The following is a 21893-nucleotide window of genomic DNA, read 5'->3' as shown; positions in this document are numbered from 1 at the left end:
GGGGGCGGGCCGGGGGAGGCGGCCCCGCCAGTGCGGCCCTGGCCAGCGCAGGGTGGCGCGTGGTTTTCCGCCTCCGACGTGTTTCCGGCCTTAAAGGCAACCGGCCCTTCCCTTTAAGAACGCACCGCCCTCTCTCAGTCACTTCCAAGATGGCGGACCTACTGGGCTCCATCCTGAGCTCCATGGAGAAGCCACCTAGCCTCGGGGACCAGGAGACTCGGCGCAAGGCCCGAGGTGAGGAGCCCAAATCCATGACCACCTTTCTCCACTCGGTTCTTGGGACCGCAGTTGCACCCCCGTTTGGACAATGCCGCCTCCAGATCCTTGAAAGACCCCTCACAGGCCCCTAGGAGACCCTCGGCGTCCCTAACAGAGCTGCCGGCCCGCCCGCCCGCTGTCCTTGGCTGGCAGTGATTGGCTGCCGAATGCCCAGCTCCAGCCTCTTCTCTCCTTCCGTAGTCCTTGTTTGCCATTAGCCACCGGGCCCGTCCGTCTCCGCTCGCCCCGTCTTCCCATTGGCGAACGGCGCGTGCAAGCCCCGCCCGCCCCGCTCGCTCTGTCCCCGGACACGCCCACCCACAATCCTTTCACCTGAGGTCGCTATTGGCTCTCTCAACTTAAAGCACCACTTCCCCAGGGTGGGGGCCTGCACCCTTGAACCTTCCTTTAGTAGCCTTTAGAGTCCTCCGCGTCTTTGTGGCCCTTCTGGATTTAACCCAGTCCCTGTGCCTTCCTCTACCAGTACTTTCCCCCAATGTTAGCCTTCATTTCCCAAGCTCCTTCAGCAGATCGTGGTGTTTATTGGAGGGACGAGAATGCCCCGCCGGTCTGATTGGTTGTGGTCTCCCCGCCTGTGCTTTTTGAATAGCTTCGCATCTGCGCCCAGAGTCGGGTGCGGCCCGGGCAGGGAGGTGCAGGTTTCCTTTGGGTGGCTCGCCCTTTAGCATTTGAAGCAACATAGCGGAATGCCTTCCGTGGAGAGGACCCCGAGTCCAGTCCTGTAGCCCTGACTACGGACAAACCCAGTGCTGGGCACTGGCTCTTCTGCCTGAAGGAGTCAGGGTAGACCGGATGCCTTACAGGTGTTCAAGGGTTGCTGGATTAGCTAAAGAAACTTCCTATTATTTACTGAACGCCTGCTCCCCTCAAGAAGACTCCTGTCCTGTGTCTGAGATCCTCAGTGATGAAATACACAAGTTTGATAATAAGTGCTCTGAAAATGTATTTGCAGTGAGTGAGGTCTGAAGAATTGATAATTCTGTAAATGAAAAAGGAGAGCAAAGAATTACAGGCAGAGAAGTGAATCTGAAAGCTCTAAGGAAGGAAGGAGCAATAATAGTCGCCTGGAAGTTGAAAATAACTTGGGGTACAAACGATTGACTTGGTGGGAGAATAACTAGAAGCAGTTGACAGACTGGGAAGTTCAGCTCACTGGCTTGTGTGCAGTCTCACGGGGTTAGTAAGTGGCAGCTTCATACCCAGGTGTAACTTTTAAGCACTATATTCTTAACCACCTTATGCCATCATCTTGTGCCTTCTCACCAGACACAAGGAGACTGGAAAACTGGGAGGTGCTGATAGTGCGGTCAGGGAAATGCGAGATTCAGGCAGGCCCTGGGGCCCTGGAAGATGACTAGACTGAATATGAGCAAGGGCCCTTGCCCTCCAGAAGCTCATAGACAGGTAGAGGAGACAACAACCTAACAGTATGCTTGTTCTTAGCATATGTGAAGCAAATGTTTTGGAATCTAGAGGAAGAAGTAACTCTTCATGCATGGTGGATATCAGTGTTGTCAAGAGAAAAAGCAATCCCAGGCATCTCCAAAACAAAAACAAAAAGTAAAAAAAATTCTACTTTTTCCAGGTGTAGACTGATCTGATGCCAAGGAGGCAGGATCTGAAAGAGGGGAAGAGGAGAGTTTAATAAAGACTCCAAGGTGGGGAATTTATTTCCAGCTAAGTGTGGACCCTACACCCTCAAAAGTAGAAGGATATGAGATGAGCCATTTCTTTCAGCTTCTTTCTGGCCATAGAAGTAGGAAGTAAAGGGTATTACAAAAATACAGGAAGTCTGGGCTGGGGATATGGCCTAGTGGAAAGAGTGCTTGCGTCGCATACATGAAATCTTGGGTTCGATTCCCCAGCACCACATATGTAGAAAACGGCCAGAAGTGGTGCCGTGGCTCAAGTGGCAAAGTAGCCTTGAGCAAAAAGAAGCCAGGGACAGTGCTCAGGCCCTGAGTCCAAGGCCCAGGACTGGCGAAAAAAAAAAATACAGGAAGTTGAATAGCTTCTCCTTTTCCTGAAGAATATGAGATGATGGAAATGAAAGTCAGGCCAGGGGCTTAGTTTCCTTACCTCTCCAGGTGCCTTAGAGTTCTTCATCTGTTATGAGGATTAAGTACATATTAATTGGTTTCCTGCTGGGGTTGCTAAGTAAGGTTATGCATAATTATGATCTTTGTCACTCATCAAACTGAGCTCATGAAGGGTAAAACTATGTTTAATCATCTTGGTACTTCAGGGCTGACCACAGTACCAGACATGTAATATACACCAGTAAATGCTTCACGAATAAATAGCAATTCTACCTTCACAGCCTGACCCCTCCCAGGGGACAGCATGCTTTCTTTGAAGCCTAACAAACTCTCTTCTCTATGCTTTAGTCCAGGCCTAATGCTGCCTTTCTCGTCCCCAGAGCAAGCTGCCCGCCTGAAGAAACTACAAGAACAAGACAAACAACAGAAAGTGGAATTTCGTAAAAGGGTGAGAACAACAGGAAAGATCAAAGACAGCTTCTGAAGGATTTCAATAAGTTAGAGTTGGAAGGTTGAAGACTCAGTTGTATTGAAAATGTCTTAAGAGCTTGGTGCCAGTGGCTCACATCCATAATCCTAGCTACTCGGGAGGCTGAGATCTGAGGATCACAAACAAGCTGGTTTGAAGCCAGCCAGGGCAGGAAAGCTTTAGTGGACTCTTACCTCCTATTAACCACCAAAAAGCCAGAAGTAGAACTGCGGCTCAAGTGGTAGCACACTAGCCTTGAGTGAAAAGGCTAAAGGACAACACTCAGGCTTTGCATTCAAGCCCCAGTACTGGCACAGAAAAAAGAACAGAACAGAAAACTTTAATGTCTCAAGAGAGATACAACCTAAGAGCCAGTGGCACAGAAGCTGAGGAAGGTGTGGGGAGGCATAGACAGGTTGGTAGTGTAGATGGGGAGAGGAATAATGGTACAGAACCATCATCTCACATCTTTCCTTTCTTTCGCCCAAGATGGAGAAAGAGGTGTCAGATTTCATCCAGGACAGTGGGCAGATCAAGAAAAAGTTTCAGCCTATGAACAAGATAGAGAGGAGCATACTGTGAGTGTCTCTGGCTGGGGGAGGCAAGAAGTGGGCAGGTGGGGATATGAAAGGTCCATTGGGAGAACCCTCAAGAGAAGGGCACAGGGCCCCTTTATAGCCAATGTGTTCTTTCTCTTCTGCCTTCCATACCAGACACGATGTGGTGGAAGTGGCCGGCCTGACATCCTTCTCCTTCGGGGAAGACGATGACTGTCGCTATGTCATGATCTTCAAAAAGGTGAAAGGCCTGTGTTTCGCACTTTTCTCTCTCCTTTTCAGTCTGTTCTCCACCATGGGAGATGGTTAAGACTAAACACTTAGCCAGGCACTGGTAGCTCACACCTGTAATCCAAGCTACTTAGAAAGCTGAGATCTGAGGATTGACATACAAAGCCAGCCTGGGCAGGAAAGTCCATGAAACTCTTATCTCCAATTAACTACCAGAACACCAGAAATGGGGGAGCGGCTCAAGGTGGTAGAGTGCCAACCTTGAATGTTAAAGCTAAGTAACAGCTAGGCACTAGTGGCTCATGCCTGTAATCCTAGCTTCTCAAGGCTGAGGTTTGAGGATCACAGTTCAAAGCCACACCAGACAGGAAAGTCTAGGACTCTGACCTACAGTTAACCACCACAAAGCCAGAAGTGGAGCTGTGGCTGAAATAGTAAAGCGCTAACCTTCAGCAAAAAAAGCTCACAGTGCCAGGTGCTAATGGCTCACACCTGTAATCCTAGCTACTGAGGAGGCTGAGATTTGAAGATCACAGGCTCAAGACCAGCATGGGCAAGAAAGTCCATGAAACCCTTACCTCCAAATAATTACTAAAAACCAAAAGTGGAGCTGTGTCTCAAAGTGGTGGAGCAGTAGTCTTGAGTGAAAAAGCTCAGGAATGGCATCCAGGCCCCAAGTTCAAGTGCCATAACTGACAAAAAGCTCACAGACAGCCCTGAGTTCGAGCACCAAGACCAGCACACACACATACACATGCACTCTTACATAGGTTGTAAATTCAAGCCCCAGTAACAGCACACACAACATAACACACACACACAACATAACACACACACACAACATAACACACACACTTAAATGGGCCCCCAATTCCCTTCTCCCCCAGGAGTTTGCACCCTCAGATGAAGAGCTGGACTCCTACCGTCATGGGGAGGAATGGGATCCCCAGAAGGCTGAGGAGAAGCGGAAGCTGAAGGTGAGCTTTCCCTGGCAATCCCTGGAACCACCACCATCACCTAGAAGGGGTCAGGATCAGGCCCCTAGGCACCAACACTCTCTACCTCTGTGACCCTAGGAGCTGGTCCAGCAGCAGGAGGAAGCAGCAGCCCAACAGGGTCCTGTGGAAGTGAGCCCAGCCAGTGACTATAAAGACAAGTACAGCCATCTCATTGGCAAGGGAGCAGCCAAGGATGCAGCCCACATGCTGCAGGCCAACAAGACCTATGGCTGTGGTGAGCCATGGCAGGGCTGGGAGCTGGAGAGGGCATAGGGTGGAGGAGGGGAATCTGAAGTCCTGCCCTCTACCCCCAGTGCCAGTGGCCAACAAGAGGGACACACGCTCCATTGAAGAGGCCATGAATGAGATCCGAGCCAAGAAACGTCTGCGGCAGAGTGGGGAAGAGTTGCCAACTTCCTCCTAGACATCCCACCCAGCTCCCTTTGGCCTCTGGGGGCAAGACAGGGAATGGGGAAGGACAGTCTGCTGCTAACAGGACCCATCCTAGAGCCCCACCTCTGAATCACCTCCCACCAGCCAGCACTCAGGCTGGGAGACGCGGGGGTTTCATCTGTTTCACTCTGTATGTGGTGAGTGTGTGTTTGTGTGGAAGAGAGTGTGAATGTGCAGGTGAGTATTTAATCTGTATTATTCTGTTCTCCTTGGAACACTTTCCCATGGGGCTGGAATTACTTTACATTCAATAAACACTGTTTGACTGAGTGTACTGGTTTATGTATTAAAAAAAAGTGGATTTTAGCCCCATTGGCAGAGAAGAGAATAATTTTTGGCTGAGCAGTATAAAATTGCTGTTTGTGTAAGCTAAAGCTGGCCAGTTATTGGCATTGTCATTGGATTTTCGAGATTCATTCTTTTTTTGTCCATGAACTCTGGATGGAACCACACTTTTGTGTTATGGGCAGGTGCTTTACCACTGAGCTACATCCCCAGCATTTAGTTTTTTAAAATGGTCTCACTATGTAGCTCAGGGTGGTCTCAAACTCATGATCCTGGGCTGGGAATATGGCTTAGTGGTAGAGTGCTGACCTACCATGCATGAAGCCCTGAGTTTGATTCCTCGGCACCACATAAACGGAAAAAGCCAGAAGTGGCACTGTGGCTCAAGTGGCAGAGTGCTAGCCTTGAGCAAAAGAAGCTCAAGGACAGTGCCTACGCCCTGAGTTCAAGGCCTGGGACTGGCAAAAAAAAATGTAAAGGATAGTGCCTAGGAGCAGAGTTTAAGCACCACTACAGACACAAACACAAAAAGGGTAACTATGACAAGGCTGTTCCTAAGATTATATGAATCAATACATATCAAATATCAAGAACACTTCCAAGCCAGTCGCCAGTAGCTCCTGCCTAGTTATTAATCCTAACTACTCAGGAAGCTGAGATCTGAGGATCTCAGTTTGAAGCCAACCCAGGCAGAAAAGTCCTGAGACTTATCTCCAACAAACTCAGAAAAAATAGTAGGAAGTAGAGCTATGGCTCAAAGTGGTAGAGCACTAGTCTTGAGCACAAAGGCCCAGGGACAGTGCCTAGGCCCTTAGTTCAAGCCCCAGGACCGGCCAAAAACAACTAACAAAAAAAACAAACCCTTCCAGATCCTCCTATGCGCTGGAGAAGTGGCAGCTGCTCTTAGGATCACAGATGCAAACCCTCTGAGTGAACTTCTCTGAACTTGGCTGCAGCCTTTACTCCCCAGTGTACATTCAAGCCATTTTTTCCAGCTCAGTGGCAGACCTGCTCCAGTCCTGAGGCTGCTGGTGGCCAGAACCCCAGCTCTCTTCTGCCCACTCCTTCCCCTGTAGATCTGGCTCCTCCAACAGCACCTTTCCAACTTCGTTTCACTGACAGCAGCTTCCTCCTAAGATGTGAACTCTGTTCTAGATTCACCTGGCTTCTCTCCAGCCCCCGACTTCCTCTTTGTAGGCTACTCATCTATTCTCTACCTTCCTTCTTCCCTGCACCTGTCCATCTCTTGTCTTTCCCAGCCCAGGCCCAGGCCTGTCCTCCCTCCCACAAAAGAGCACACTGTGGTCTTGTTTGGCACCAATGTTTATTTTCAAGAAGGGCTTGAAGGTTGGCCCAGTGGAGTTCTAGGGCCTCCAGCTTCTCATTTGGCTTTTGGATTACGGAACTTTCGCCCAGCAAAGACAGCCTTGTCCCCAAGAGATTCTTCAATCCTAGAACACAGACCAAGTTAGAACTGTCACCTGCCAGTAGCATTCCTCCCACAGTGCCCAGCCACGGCATCTACTGTACCTCATAAGTTGGTTGTATTTGGCCAGACGCTCAGAGCGGCAGGGGGCGCCAGTCTTAATCTGAGAGAGGAAGAGGGATTTGGAGGTTGGGTAAGGCCCAAAGAACAGCCTGTGATGGCATTCAACCCAGAGCTAGAACACTGAGGATGCCAAGAAATCCTGGTCAGATATTCAGAGGGAAGCCCGGAGTACCTGCCCAGTGCAGAGTCCCACCACGAGGTCAGCAATGAATGTGTCCTCAGTCTCTCCGGAACGGTGGCTCACCATCACCCCCCAGCCATTAGACTGGGCCAGTTTGCACCTGAGTAGAGAAAACAATGTAACTAGGCCTTGTGAGACCTCAGGAGGAAAAGCCTGAGAACAGAGCTCTTTTCTGATTTTACTAGTTGTCTCTCTCTCTGTCTGTCTGTCTGTCTCTCTTTTTTGCCAGTCCTTGGGCTTGAATGCTGTCCCTGAGCTTCTTTTGCTCAAGCACTCTACCACTTGAGCCACCACGCCACTTCTGGGTTTTTTTGTTCTTGTTTTGGTAGTTCACTGAAGAATCTCACCAACTTTCTTGCCCAAGCTAGCTTCAAACAATGATCCTGATTTGAGCCACAGATGCCAGGCACTTTTTTTTCCTCCCTCCTTCCCTTCCTCCCTCCCTCCCTCCTTCCCTCCCTCCCCTCCTCCTCCTCTTTTTTTTTTTTTTTTTTTTTGCCAGTCCTAGGGTTTGAACTCAGGGCCTGAGCACTGTCCCTAGCTTCTTTTTGCTCAAGGCTAGCACTCTACCTCTGGAGCCACAGCACTACTTTCAGCCTTTTCTGTGCTGAGGAATCGAGCTCCAGGGCTCCCTGCATGCTAGGCAAGGCCCTCTACCACTAAGCCACATTCCCAGCCGCCCCCCCCCTTTCTTGGGTGCTGGTACTGGGGCTTGAACTCAGGACCTGGGCGCTGTCCCTTAGCTTTTTCACTCAAGGCTGGTGCTCTATGACTTGGGCTCCTGTTCCATTCCCAGCTTTTAGGTGGTTAACTGGAGATGGGAGTCTCATGAACTTTTGTTCCTGGCTGGTTTTGAACTGTAATCCTCACCACTCAGCTTCAGTGTAGCCAGGATTACAGGCGTGAGCCACTGGTGCTCAGCCACTTTCTTCTTTGTTGGCATACATCAGTTTTACAGGTTGGGCTTCATTGTGACATTTCCACTCATATATGTATCTAATGTATTCCAATCAAATCCACCTCCTCTTATCACTCTCCCCCCAGAAGTGATCACTTGCAAGGAAAGCAGTGACTAAATTCTCTGTGCGGTAAGAGAGAAGAGACTTCTTTTCCTTTTTTTCTTTTTTTTTTTAAGTTTAGCAAGGATTTGTTTTTCTGTAACTGTTTTAAAGTAGGGAAAATAGAAAAAATAGAAAAGAAAAATGTTTTCTGCTTCCCATACAAAAAATGAGGGTTAAATATTCTGAGCTTTCTGATCTTGAATTGGGGCTTTGAGAGATTGGTGAGAAAAACAGCAGAATCTAGAGGAGAAGGTAGGGACATAGCAGGGCCTCAAGAGTGAAGCTCTTGGAGTCAGGCCTGGGTCTGAAGGTCTTGAAGTCAGATGCTAGGGGAAGGGTGAAGTTGGGGAGTGGGTCAAGCTGGGCTGGCGTGGCATGCGTGGGTCAAGCTGAGGCTGGTGAGGCCTGCGTGGGGAAGTACTCACGCCTGGATGGACTCGGTCACTGAGCCAATCTGGTTGACCTTCAGCAGCAGGCAGTTACAGGCCTTCTTCTCCACGGCCTGTGCGATCCTCTTAGGGTTGGTGACTGTGAGATCATCCCCTACAATCTGGATGTCCACCCCGGAGAGGAAGGAGGTCCACGTGGCCCAGTCATCCTGGTCAAAGGGATCCTCAATGGAGACCACTGGCAGGGGTGGAAATAGTCAAGGAAGTGAGAAACTCTGAGAAGCAGAGTTTGGATGGGGTTTGTGCAGGGGTTCAGGATTGGGAGGCCCCTCATCATGGTCATGCTAGGCCTGAAAACATGAAGCAGTTGCAGGGAACTTGGGCAAGCACACTGGAGCATCTTGGAGTCTCACCAGGATAGTTCTTGATGAAGCTCTTATACAGCTCCCCAAGCTTCTCCCCAGTAATGTGCCGAGCAGGATCATCAGGGGACTTGAAGTCAAGATCGTACTTTCCATTGCGATAGAACTCAGATGCTGCCACGTCCATTCCAATCACCACCTTGTCTGGATAGCCAGCTGCCTGGATAGCCGTCTTCAGAAGCTCCAGAGCTGGGAGAGGAACAGGAAACCATCTGAGACTCCAGAACCCCATATCTGTGCAGCCACTCCTCCCCAACACCCATGGGGACCCAGAGGGGTCTGGTGGCTTGGGGTGCTCAGCACTGACCCTCATTGTTCTCCAGGATGTTGGGTGCAAAGCCGCCCTCGTCCCCCACATTGGTAGCGTCCTTCCCATACTTGGCCTTGATGACCCCCTTCAGGTGGTGGTAGACCTCGGCCCCAATGCGCATGGCTTCCTTGAAGGAGCTGGCTCCCACAGGCAGAATCATGAACTCCTGCATGGCCAGCTTGTTTCCAGCATGGGAGCCCCCATTGATCACATTGAAGGCCTGAGACAGGGAGAGGGGGCTCAGACACAGGCCAGGGGGTAAGAGGTCAAGAAAGGAGGAATCGCTGGGAATGGGGCTTAGCAGTGTGTGCTTGCCTAGCATGCATGAAGCCCTGGGCTCCATTCCTCAGAATCATAAGAACAGAAAAGGCTAAAAGTGGTACTGTGGCTCAAATGGTAGAGTGCTAGCCTTGAGCAAAAGCTAAGGGACAGTGCCCAGGCCCTGAGTTCAAGCCTCAAGACTGGCAAAAAAATAAAGGAAAGAAAGAAGGAAGGAAGGGATGAAGGGAGGAAGGGAGGGAGGGAGGGAGGGAGGGAGGGAGGGAGGAAGGAAGGAAGGAAGGAAGGAAGGAAGGAAGGAAGGAAGGAAGGAAGGAAGGAAAGAAACTGGAAGTGTGGGCTGGGAATATGGCCTAGTGGCAAGAGTGCTTGCCTCGTATACATGAAGTCCTGGGTTTGATTCCTCAGCACCATATATATATACACAAAAGGGTCAGAAGTGTTGCTGTGGCTCAAGTGGCAGAGTGTTAGCCTTGAGAAAAATTTTTAAAAAGCCAGGGACAGTGCTCAGGCCCCTGAGTTGAAGCCCCAGGACTGGGGAAAAAAAAAAAAAAAGAAACTAGAAGTGTATCTGTGGCCCCAAGTGGTAGACCACTGGGCTTCTGTGAAGGAGCTCAGGGTCAGCTCCCAGGCCCTGATTTCAAGCCCCATAACTGGCCAAAAAAAAAAAAAAAAGGAAGAAGGGAGGAATATTCCAGTTCAAGCTAGAATACTGACTTCCCTTATGACTAATTGAGTGGTCTAGGATGAATAACTTTACTCCTTTGAATCTTTCTCCTCATTTCTGTAAAATAACAATAACACACACTTCCCTATAGGATCTTTTGTTAAAAGTTAGAGAAATTAGGCTAGGAATGTGGCTTAGCGGTAGTGTTTGCCTAGCATGCATGAAGCCCTGGGTTTGATTTCTCAGCACCACATAAACAGAAAAAGCTGCAAGTGGTGCTGTGGCTCAAGAGGAAGAGTGCTAGCCCAGAGCAAAAGCTCAGGAACACTGATATATGACTGTTAAGATGGGGTGACGGAGAGACAGTAGAGACCAGGTCTGTGAAACCAAAAACTGCTTGTCAAATGGTATTTCCCACAGGATTGGGGGAGCGACCCAACAGTATGTAACTAAAACCAAACAATTACTCAACATATAAAGGTCAAAAATTGACCTCTCAGTGGAATACAATAGCTCAAAAGCTATGTATGTGCGTTCATATAAGACTACTGTCGACATATTGTCTAATGTCGACATTACATTTAAAGTCCTAGGCGAATTTTCTTTGGCGTAGACCACGTGGCTACTGTATATATTCTTGGTACATTGGGTATTGTATATATGTCTGCCTGACCTAGGGAAGGGAAAGAAAAACAGGGTGTAAGATATCACAAGAAATGTACATACTGCCCTACTACGTAACTGTACCCTTTTTGCACAACACCTTATCAAAAAATTTCTGTTTAATTAATAAATTTTTTTTTAAAAAAGCTCAGGGAGGGCTGGGGATATAGCCTAGTGGCAAGAGTGCCTGCCTCGGATACACGAGGCCCTAGGTTCGATTCCCCAGCACCACATATAAAGAAAACGGCTAGAAGTGGCGCTGTGGCTCAAGTGGCAGAGTGCTAGCCTTGAGCGGGAAGAAGCCAGGGACAGTGGGACACTGGTGGCTCACACCTGTTAATCCTACCTACTCTGAAGGCTAGAATCTGAGGATTAAGGCTTGAAGCTGGCCTGGACATAAAAGTTCATGAGACTTTTATCTCCAATTAACCAGCAAAATGCTGAAAGTGGAGGCTATTACTCAAGTTATAGGGCCCCAGCCTTAAGAAAAAACAAATAAGGGGCTGGGAATATGGCCTAGTGGCAAGAGTGCTTGCCTCCTACACATGAAGCTCTCGGTTCGATTCCTCAGCAACACATAAGGAAAACGGCCAGAAGGGGCGCTGTGGCTCAGGTGGCAGAGTGCTAGCCTTGAGTGGGAAGAAGCCAGGGACAGTGCTCAGGCCCTGAGTCCAAGGCCCAGGACTGGCCAAAAAAAAACAACAAAAAACAAATAAGTGCAAGCTGGGCCTTGGTGGTTTATACCTGTAATCCTAGCTACTCAGGAATCTGAAATCTGAGGATTATGATTTGAAGCCAGCCTGGGCAGGAAAGACTATGAGAATCTTACCTTCAACTAATCAACAAAAAGCTGAACGTGGCACTGTAGCTCAAGTGGTAGAGAGCTAACCTTGAGCATAAAATTTCAGGAACAGCTCCCAGGCCCAAGTTCAAAACCCAGGAGAGACATAAAATTAAATTAAAAAGTTAAGTGCAAGGCCCTGAGTTCAAGCCCCAGTACCAGCGCACAAAGGTCTGCACATGCACACCTGTACATATATATATATATATATAGAGAGAGAGAGAGAGAGAGAGAGAGAGGAGAGAGAAACTGATTATAAAGTTCCTAGCATATAACTGGTACACCTGGTACATTATACCTAAGTTTTTTGGTTTTTTTTTTTGTCTTCCTGGTAAGTAACAATAAATGATAACATCATTGAGATTAAACCCAAAGAATTTCCATGAAGAGGGCATTAGTTTAATAAGGACTCGGGAGGACACAGAGAAATGTGAAGATTTTTGGTGTGAAGAAGCTGTCAGGAGCCTGGGAGTGTGGCTTAGTGGTGGAGTGCTTGCCTAGAATGCATGAAGCCCTGGGTTTGATTCCTTAGTACCACAGCTACAGAAAAAGCCCGAGGTGGCACAGTGGCTCAAGTGGTAGAGTGCTAGCCTTGAGCAAAAAGAAGCCAGGGACAGTGCTCAGGCCCTGAGTTCAAGCCCCACGACTGGCAAAAAAAGAAGAAGAAGAAGAAGAAGAAGAAGAAGAAGAAGAAGAAGAAGAAGCAGCAGCTGTCAGTCTGATTTAGGGAGGTAGGGATAGAATGAATCTAGAGTTACTATTTTTACTTAGTGATTAAAAAAAAGAAGGAAATGAGTTCAAATGAATTGAAAATAATTAAAATGAAAGAGCTAAAAAAAATAACTAAATGAAGCCAGATGCCTATAATCGGTAGCTATTCAGGAGGATCTGAGGATCACAGTCTGGAGCCAGCCAGGGTATGAAAGTCCATTAAATTATTTTATCTCGGACTGGGAATATGGCCTAGTGGTAAAGTGCTCGCCTCCTATACATGAAGCCCGGGGTTCGATTCCTCAGCACCACATATATTGAAAAGGCCAGAAGTGGCGCTGTGGCTCAAGTGGCAGAGTGCTAGCCTTGAGCAAAAAGAAGCCAGGGACAATGCTCAGGCCCTGAGTCCATGCCCCAGGATTGGCAACAAAAACAAACAAAACAAAAAAAAATTCTTTCATTTCCAGTTAACCACCTAAAAGCCAAAAGTGGAGTTGTGGATCAAGTGGGAAGAGTGTCATCCTTGAGCAAAAATCCCAGGCCCTTAGTTCAAGCCCCAGTAATGGCTCAATAAATGAATAACTTAAGCCAAGTGCTGATGGCTCATGCTTGTAATTCTAACTGTTCAGGAGACTGAGATCTGAGGATTGGAGTTCAAAGCTAGCCTGGGCAGGAAAGTTTGTAAGACTCTTATCTACAATTAACCATCAAAAAGCCAGAAGTGGAGCTGTGGCTCAAGTGGTAGAGTGCTTGCTAGCTTTGAGCACAAAAGCTCAGGAACAGTACCCAGGAACTGAGTTGCAGTTCCAGGACTAGCACAAAAAGAAAAACAAACAAACAAACAAACAAAAAGAATGTCTTAATGAAGGCAATGAGCTACACAGCCAGGGTAAGTGATGGTGTGGATTGTGGGAAAGAGGGAGGGGCTGCAACCCAGCAAGAGAGGCTTGATTTCAGGAAACTGCTCATTCAGAGCCAGTTAAATTCTGAAAGGCACACGTTCCACTGGAGATCTGGAAGGGATGGCCACACTTACAGGCACTGGGAGTACAAGGTCAGGGTTCCCCGCGAGATCTGCAATGTGCCGATACAGTGGGACCCCCTTCTCAGCGGCTCCTGCCTTACACACTGCCAACGACACGCCCAGAATAGCATTGGCCCCAAACTTGGCTGGAAGGAGGCAAATGGAAAGAAAAGAGTAAGATCTTCTCTTGCAAGCATTAAGTTATTTCCTTGAACCTTAAGCTAGGAAGAAGCCAAGGCTCCTAGGCATAGGGCATTAAACATTTTATCTTTCCCCAGTCTTGAAGCAGCTCTCAGAGCCACCTCCTCTCGCCCCAGGAGGATGAAAGTGTCAGTTTCACATCTGTCCACAGCCAAGCTGCTGGCCTGGCAGAGGACAGGCATCAGGAAATGCCTGTGGAATGAACAGAAAGCCATCCAGCAATGATGTGTCCAAGGATGTGGGACACAAAAATAACCTTGGCCAGATCTCATCCTCTGTGGTTTCTCTCTACCCCTCCAGGGCCCGACGCCTTCCCCATCTCTGGCCCTTACTTCACTCACACTTATTCTCTGTCCCATCCAGCTCAATCATAAACTTGTCAACTTTTTCTTGATCCACAACACTTAGTTTCTGGAAGGACACATTTGAAGAGAGAAGAGCAGAGGTCAGAGTCAGGGCATGTGCAGGAGAAAGGACACGGTGAAAACACTTGGGGGAGAGGGAGGTTTTATCGGGGAAGAGGAGAAAGGGGAGCTGGCTCCTCCAACTTACCTTTTCCAGCAGAGCAGGACCCAGAGTCTTGTTGATGTGTTCCACAGCCTTCAACACTCCTAGAGGCCAGAGGAGGAGTTCCAGTTTCCAAGTGGATCAGGCCTCTCCCACAGGCTTGAGATCCAGTCCGCTCCCACTGTGAGCTCATGTTCTGATACCACCCACACAGACTGCACTGGCTTTTGCTCACCTTTCCCCAGGTAGCGTGCTTTGTCTCCATCTCTTAGTTCCAGAGCTTCATAGATGCCTGTGGAAGCTCCGCTGGGCACAGCTGCTCGGAATCGTCCTGGGGCAGGAGGAAGGGGAAGGTCAGAGATCAACCTCCCAAATGCTAGGGTCTCCTCTGTAGGCCCAGGGACTGAAGACTGTGGAGGGAGGGAGGAAGAGGACAGAGAAAGGAAGAACTCTCTAACTCTCTCACACACACACACACTCTCTCTCTCTCTCTCTCTCTCTCTCTCTCTCATACACCCACACCCACACACAGGCTTCATCTGTTTTGGAGCCCAGTTGAACAGGGGGAACCTGGGAAGTAAAACCCCAGAATGATAAGGCAGAACTGAGAGACAAAGGCCAAGTGGGGTTGGAGTCTTCTAAGGGAAACCAAGTCAATGGGGCCTGTTACCCTTGGCTGTGTGCAGGTCCACCTCCACTGTGGGGTTGCCCCTGGAGTCCAGGATTTCACGGGCAAAGATTTTCTGCATGGCCATGGCTGTACAAGAGGTGTGAGTTAGTGTGACAGTTGTTCACTTAAGGAACTAGAAATCCCTTGCCCTTTAAGAGCAAAGGATTTGCCACTCCAAGAAGGCAGGTGCTGAAGCTAAATATAACTCATAAAAAGGTCACAGACCAAAGAGGCAGGCCCAGCCCCCTCCCCCCTCAACAGCTCCTGTTCCACCAGCAGTCCTAAGAACTCCTAGGTCTCTGCTTTATTACTCCTGGGGATCATATACCACTCTGAGAAACTCCAACTCTCCAAAAGCTGCACCATTCCTTCTTCCATCTTTCTCTCATTTTCTTTCTTCTTTCTCCTTCCTTCCTCCAATCCTGGGGCTTCAACTTTGGGCCTGGGCATTGTCCCTGAGCTTCTTTTGCTCAAGGCTAGCACTCTACCACTTGAGCAACTTGAGCGCCACTTCCGGCATTTTTTTTTTCTAATTTATTGGAGATAAGAGTCTCATGGACTTTCCTGCCCAGGCTAGCTTCGAACCACTATTCTCAGATCTCAGCATTCTGAGTAGCTAGGATTATAGGCATGAGCTACCAGTGCCCAGCCTATCCTTTCTGGTCAAGCAATCTGTTGGACAAGGTTTCCTAGCCCCCAATCTATCTATTTCCCAGTGTCTTGCTCCAAAATTCTCTTAGGCCCCAAGTTCTCCTACTCTTTCTCATCCTCACTCCTGTCTCCAAGCCTTGTTGGGTTCTCCTAGTGAATGTTCCATCCTGCTTTGCACCCACAATGCCAATCTCTCTCAAGCATCCCCAATACTAGGAGGAAATGAAAGTTGAATATTTCCCTCACTTTCTCCAAGTCAGCACCACCCACACCTGCATGCCCCGTGGTTGGAAGTCTCACCAGACCTGGGATGTCTTCCCTGGAGTTCTGCTTCTAGGTGGCAGCTGGGACAGTGTCAGCCCACCTCCTCTCAGGCTGGGCATTTATTCCCCAAGCCACCAGTCCCCCAGCCAGCCCCGCCTCTTTGCCCCATCCTCCCCCCTTCACACTGGGCTGGCAGCCAAGTGCCCACTACAGCCTAAAGCAGAAGCATTGGCCCTGGGCACTTGCCCCCTTCCTAAAGGCTAATGGATACTTTCCACACTTTCTATTCTTAAAGGGGCAAAAAAGGCCATACTTTAAATTCCTTCCCTTGGAAGGAGCAGAGAGGAGGGCTTGAGGTTGGGGTCTCTCCCCTCCCCAGGATTATATTCCCCTTTTGCAAAGGTTAAAGAGGAACTAGTGCCCTTTCGGAAAGGCCAAAAGTAACCTGAGCTCTCAGGGCTGGGGAGGGGGCCTGGGAGGGGGGCTGCGGGGGAGACAACCACCCTTGCTCCTGTCCGCGGGGCTCGGTCTTCGGTGTGGGGGGAAGGGGGTTAGGGACCTGGAGTCATGGGCCAGGCGAGAGCTAAATAAAACCCAAGTCTCCCCCCCAGGAGCGAGAGGGTCTCACCTCTCAGGGTCCTCATGCCGGCTCCACCCCACCCTTCCTCCCCGTGACCGGTGACGGGGGCTGGGGGCAGCCGCTGTCGCCCCTCGTGGAGCCGCGGGTCCGGACCCCTTACCCCGGGGGGGAGCGCGCTAGGCTCACAACCCCCGGCCGTCAGGGAGTGAGACCGCGGGTGGGGAGTCGTGAGTGGACGGGAGGAGGGGCAGCTAGGGCGGGCGCGAAGGCCGACCCCGCGGCCCCACAGGAAGTGGGTTCTGCGCCCCGCAGCTCGCTCCGCCCTGGCGGGCCGGGGGGTACAGGGGAGGGGGTCTTGCCCCGCGTTTCGCCGACGGGAGGGGATTTCGGGGTGCCTCGGCTCCTCGTCCCGGCTCGCAGGCCCCTCCCGCCGCGCCCGGGAGCCGCATCGGGTGACTCACCCCAGCTGCCGGCTCTGCCCCGCCCTCCCCGTGCCCGGGGTCAGCCTCCCAGCCCCGGGGTCCCCACCTGTCCTCCGCGCTCCGGTCTCGGCCCTCCCCGCCCCCCTTATCTCGGGGCCGCTCCCTTCGGGATTTTTCCAGCCTGGGGTGCAGACCAGAGGTCAGGAGATGGCTGGTGGGGAGCGCCGCCACGTGTCCGGGCGCAGCCCCACCCGAGCCAGACAGTGACTCAACCTCGGGGCTGTCGAGGAATACGGGCTCGGGGGGCGTCGGGGGCCCGGGGCTGGGGTGGGCATGAAGGACGCCAGCAGACCGCCAGGGGGACCGAAGTTGCCAGTCTTCCCCCGGAGGCGCTGCGGGATCCCAACACCACTCCCCCCACCGGGGCGCCGCCCCTCGGTACTGACGGCCCCCTCCATCGCGGCAGCCCCCAGCGCCCCTCCCCCGAGGGACCGGAAGCGGCCAAGCCCCTCGGCAAAGAGCTCTGGGGGTGATGGGCTCATCCCAAGCAGCCGCCCGAGCCGGCCGTCGCCGCCCCTCGCCCCGGAGCCGGGCAGCGGGCGAGCTGACCACACTTAAGTGTTTAACGTGAGCTTGACTGAAAGAGAAGAAACACCGAATGGGGGCAAAGTAGACGGGACTTTCCCCTTTTCGAAAAAGTTGCCAACCTCGTAACTTTTTATTCTTCCGCCTTGAGAAATGAGTCCCGCCCGCCACGCCCCGAGCTCTGTAGCCCAGTGACCTCTGCAGAGAGCGCCCGGGGGCACGGCCGGTGACCCGCGCGGCTGGCCCCGGGACGGGCGGCGCCGGGGCGAGGCCCTGAGCTGGGACCGATCCGGAAAAGGCCCCGCCGGAGTAGGGATGCGCTCTAGTGACCCAGCCGTTCTTCCCGGAACACTCGGGGGACCAGGTGTACAGTGGGTACCCTCAGTCCTGCAGAGGACTGGTGCGCACACGGTCTTTTATTTTATTTTATTTTTTTGCGTTTCTCCTTTATTGTTTAAATAAGTAAAAATTAAAGAATACGGCGGGACACATGCGGGCTCCCCAGCGTCTTCCTTTAGGCGGGGGAGGCGTCCCAGGCCCGCTTTCCATTCCAGGGAAAAGTCCAGATCCCCCCCAGCGCGGCGCGCAGCCGGCCGCCGGCCCCAACCGCCCCACGCGCCGTCCCTCCGAGTCCCGGCGCAGGCGCGGGCGCACGCGCCGCCGCCCGCCGTTCCTTCCCTCCGGCGGAGGTGGGGGGGAAGGAGGAGTCGTTCCGTTTAACCCTGGGATCCCCGAACTCTCTCGGATTTGCTCCTTGCTCAGGGTGCATCTTGCTCCTTTCTCCTTTCTCATTCCGTCCTCCGGCTCCTCTTCCCGTGCCACGAAGTGCGGCTCGTCTTCGCTAGACGAAGCGAGGTGAGCCCTAACCTTCGATTGGACCCCGCCACCGCCACCCGAGTGCTTTCACACAGCTTTCCAACGAACTCGGCACATTTTGCAATAGGGGGAGGGATTTTTAAAATTGCATTTGCAAAAAGTTGGCTTTCTGGGCAGCCGGGTGGGGGAGGGAGGGAGCGGGGACAGGCCCCGCCCCCACCGCCCTTTGCAAATAAAAATCTAGTGGTTGGGGGGGGAGGAGCAGGAAGTGGCGGTGCGAGGGCTGCTGCACAGCGAGCAGAGCCGCGGTCCGGACGGCAGCGCGTGCCCACAGCTCCCGGCCTCCCCCCCGCCCGCCAGCCGAGCAGCCCGAGCCCAGCCGCGGCCCCCCGAAGCAGCGCCCGCAGCAGCCCCACGAGCAGCGCCATGTCCGGGTGGAACGCCTACATCGACAACCTCATGGCGGACGGGACCTGTCAGGACGCGGCCATCGTAGGCTACAAGGACTCGCCCTCCGTCTGGGCCGCCGTCCCTGAGAAAACCTTCGTCAACATCACGGTACAGCGAGGCTGTGGCGGGCGGCGGCCCCGGCCGGGTGCGGACCCTCGGGGAGGGACGAGTGGGGGCGGGCGCGGCCTGAGCCGGGGCCCCGAGGCCGGGGCCCGGCCCCTACCCTGAGCGCGGCGCGAATGGCGGCTGCATATGAGCGGCTTCCTTTCGGGGCCCCCCGAGCCGCACGCCCCGGGTGGCGGCGCCCATCCCGCCTGCCACCCCTTCTGCGACGGGGCGTTACATCCGGGGCACACGCGGGGAGGGGCGCGGCGCCCGGCGGCGGCCCACTTCCGCCTCCTCCCGGGCGGGCGGGCACGCGCCGAGGAGGTAGCCGGGGATTGTGGTTGGAAAGGGGGTGGGGGTTCGGGGTCCATGGATCCCCCGGGCCGCCACCTCGCTCTGTCCACTATTGTTCCTCCCCCAGCGTGCGGGAGCCCGGGCGCGTGGCCAGAGGCCCTGGCGGTCCTCCGTGGGCTCGCCGCCCCTCCCAGGTCTGTGCGGGAAGGCGAGGCCGCCGCGCACACACAGCTCGCTGGTGTCCAGCGTTCCTGCGGGTCCGCGCCCGGAAGTCCCCTCGCCCGCCCTTCCCGCCATCCGGCTGGGCCTGCGGCGGGGCAACTTCGTGAGAAGTTCTGAGTGGATACCCCGCCGCTTAGGGCATGGTTACTTCGGTCTCCTACACCTCCCTGGGCCGCACTGCCCGGAAGTGGGGAGGGGGAGCGGAAGTTCAAATGGGGGGAGGGGGTTTCCGGGCGGGAGGGGACCGGATATGGGGGCTTAGGGCGCAAGGGGGGAGGGGAGGAAGGTTCCCTAGGGTAACTAGTGGAGAGCGGGCTCACCTGGTGGGTACCTCCCCCACCCCCCCACAGAAAAAACTTTCCTAACTTTAAGCTAGGAACCCCCCCCCCCCCCGCCTCCTTCCTCGACCGGAGGCGTGGATACCTGGACCGCCCTGTGCGCACTGGAGACCCAGGCGTCCAGGCCCCTAGCAACTCCTGCAGAACCTTTGACCAAATAAGGGCAAAGTTGCTTCTCCTGCCTCACCCGCCCCCTCCCTTCCCCACTCGGCTTCTGCTTTTCCTGAAGGAGAGTTCTGAGCATCCAAAGGCTTTCTACCTCTCCTCATTGACTTCGACCCTCCTGTATTTTGTCGTTTTGCTTCTTCTATTAAAATACTAACACCTAAACTCTCCTGGGCAATGTTACTCCTTCTTTCCTGGTCCCATTTTCTAGGTTTGAGAGTCCATGATCTTTTTTAACTTACACAGTATCACGTTCCTCAAATTATCCTGATGTAAGCCCTTGTGTCCCCTCTTCCCCCATCCTTCCAGGGCTCTAGCTCCCAGAGAAGTAGAAGGCAAGAGAACAAGGTTGGGAACCTTGGTGTACTAACTTCAGGAGTGATTGATCCCATCCATCTTTTAGCCAGTTGAAGTTGGTGTCCTGTGAAGGAGGTGGGTTCCTAAACAAGGTGGGAATCTATGTGCATTAACCTCATTGGTAAATGATTGCTTTTCTAGCCAGCTGAAGTTGGTGTCCTGGTTGGCAAAGACCGGTCAAGTTTTTTTGTGAATGGGCTGACACTTGGAGGCCAGAAATGTTCTGTGATCCGGGATTCACTGCTACAGGACGGAGAATTCACCATGGATCTTCGTACCAAGAGTACCGGCGGAGCCCCCACCTTCAATGTCACTGTCACCATGACTGCCAAGAGTGAGTTTGAGTCTCACCCCTCTAAGCTTTGAGATTCCTAATATACTTCCAATCTTGAGTTCCCCCAGTATGAAGGGGATCAGAACAGCATTCTACTCTTCTCTGCTAGGTGCTAGAAACTTAGGTATTTCTTCAGTTCATAGTTCCTTATCTTGTAAAGAAACTGCAAGTGGGTGCTTGTAGCTCTCACCTGTAATCCAAACTACTCAGGAGGCTGAGATTTGAGGATCACAGTTCAAAGTCAGACCTGGGCAACAAAGTCCATCAGACTTTTTTCTTCAAATTAACCAGAAAAAAGCCGAAGTGGAGCTGTGGCTCAAGTGTAGAGTGCTAGCTTTGAGCAAAAAGCTAAAGGACAGAGCACAGGCCCTGCATTTCAAGCCCCCAGACAGGCACTGACACAATTATCATACAGCATTACCTCTAAAATTCCCCTCCTTTTGCAAGCCTTTTGAAAACAATGGGAAGTTGCTGTTGTGTCTTGGAACTGGTAGAACCTTGGAATTGTAAGTCATCATTTAACTCCTAAACTTGGGAGATGGTTGGGTCCTCTACAGCCATTCCTAGCATGAGTTTTCTGTGAGCCTTTGACCCCTGAATTTTAGCCTGTTCCACTCCAGCCTTTAGGCTTGATTTTCCTCTTTTGAAAAGCCCTATTGTTTCAGGATGACTGACAGCTTGCCTGTGGGGGGGTTGGGAGGGATGAGGTTGGGTTACAGCCCCCAGGGCTGGACAGCTGCTGAACAGCTGGCAGGGGGTAGAATTGTGACACCTGGATCCTAGCCTCCTTTCTCTTTTCTCTGTAGCGCTAGTCCTGCTGATGGGCAAAGAAGGTGTCCACGGTGGTTTGATCAACAAGAAATGTTATGAAATGGCCTCCCACCTGCGGCGTGCCCAGTACTGACCTCGTCCATTCCTTCCCCCACCTCTCCCCACAGCTTTTGCACCCCCCTTCCCATACACACATATACCATTTTTATTTTTGGGCCATTACCCAATATCCCTTATTGCTGCCAAAACCACATGGGCTGGGGGTAGGGGCTGGATGGACAGATACCTCCCCCCCACCCATCCCCCTCCTGTGTGTGATTGGAAAACTTTTTGTTTTTTTTTTTTTTCTGAATAAAAAAGATTCTACTAATAAGGTGCTGTGTGGTTTGAATTTGGGTATCAGAATAGGGGACCGGCACTGCCTGGGACCTGCCACCTTTATTTAGTCCTACTTGGGGTCAAAGTACTAGTTTTAAGTAGTTTCTTTGTCTCCATATTCATGCCAAACTTCAAATGTTTTTGGCTGGTCCCATCATTACTAAAAAGTTGTACCTCCGACAAGTTTGACCAGGGGACTAGCTCCTCTATACTCTAGTCCCAAGTAGATAATGGAATAGAGCCATCCAGACCAGAGAATGGATCCAAGCCTGTGGGCAAGGCAGGGCCAGTTGAGTCATCCTTAGTGTAGGTGGGGCTCCCCTCTCTGAGTCACACAGCAATTGTTACTGGGCTGTCCCCAGGACTCCCTTATCC

At 52.0% G+C, this 21893-nt stretch overlaps 3 protein-coding genes across 5 annotated transcripts; 2 read left to right on the top strand and 1 right to left on the bottom strand.

Moving 5' to 3' along the window:
* Positions 1 to 18: 18 nt before the first annotated feature.
* Spag7 (sperm associated antigen 7) lies at positions 19 to 5132 on the top strand. Its single transcript, XM_048365840.1, has 7 exons — positions 19 to 234; positions 2699 to 2766; positions 3277 to 3365; positions 3501 to 3585; positions 4463 to 4552; positions 4652 to 4808; positions 4888 to 5132. Exons 1-7 carry the CDS (start codon positions 150 to 152, stop codon positions 4995 to 4997), a joined length of 684 nt encoding a protein of 227 aa, XP_048221797.1. The 5' UTR covers positions 19 to 149; the 3' UTR covers positions 4998 to 5132.
* Positions 5133 to 6616: 1484 nt separating this feature from the next.
* On the bottom strand, positions 6617 to 16348 carry Eno3 (enolase 3). Of its 3 annotated transcripts, none has more exons than XM_048365828.1 (12): positions 16330 to 16348; positions 14787 to 14873; positions 14352 to 14447; positions 14162 to 14220; positions 13951 to 14020; positions 13421 to 13554; positions 9221 to 9443; positions 8905 to 9102; positions 8528 to 8729; positions 7033 to 7141; positions 6842 to 6900; positions 6617 to 6762 (listed from the first exon to the last, which is right to left on the bottom strand). In XM_048365828.1, exons 1-12 carry the CDS (start codon positions 16343 to 16345, stop codon positions 6693 to 6695), a joined length of 1323 nt encoding a protein of 440 aa, XP_048221785.1. In that variant the 5' UTR covers positions 16346 to 16348; the 3' UTR covers positions 6617 to 6692. The 3 variants fall into 3 exon arrangements, with proteins under 3 accessions (XP_048221785.1, XP_048221787.1, XP_048221788.1); XM_048365830.1 differs by lacking the exon at positions 16330 to 16348 and adding an exon at positions 15743 to 15824; XM_048365831.1 differs by lacking the exon at positions 16330 to 16348 and adding an exon at positions 15738 to 15792.
* Positions 16349 to 18372: 2024 nt separating this feature from the next.
* Pfn1 (profilin 1) lies at positions 18373 to 21510 on the top strand. The gene is made up of 3 exons (XM_048365841.1): positions 18373 to 18662; positions 20177 to 20369; positions 21176 to 21510. The coding sequence occupies exons 1-3, from the start codon at positions 18531 to 18533 to the stop codon at positions 21271 to 21273; spliced, it is 423 nt and encodes a 140-aa protein (XP_048221798.1). The 5' UTR covers positions 18373 to 18530; the 3' UTR covers positions 21274 to 21510.
* The last annotated feature ends 383 nt before the right edge of the window (positions 21511 to 21893 follow it).

This window comes from Perognathus longimembris, chromosome 17, assembly GCF_023159225.1.
Source record: "Perognathus longimembris pacificus isolate PPM17 chromosome 17, ASM2315922v1, whole genome shotgun sequence".
In the NCBI taxonomy this organism is placed as follows: Eukaryota; Metazoa; Chordata; class Mammalia; order Rodentia; family Heteromyidae; genus Perognathus; species Perognathus longimembris.
This window is presented reverse-complemented; position numbering and strand designations above follow the sequence as displayed.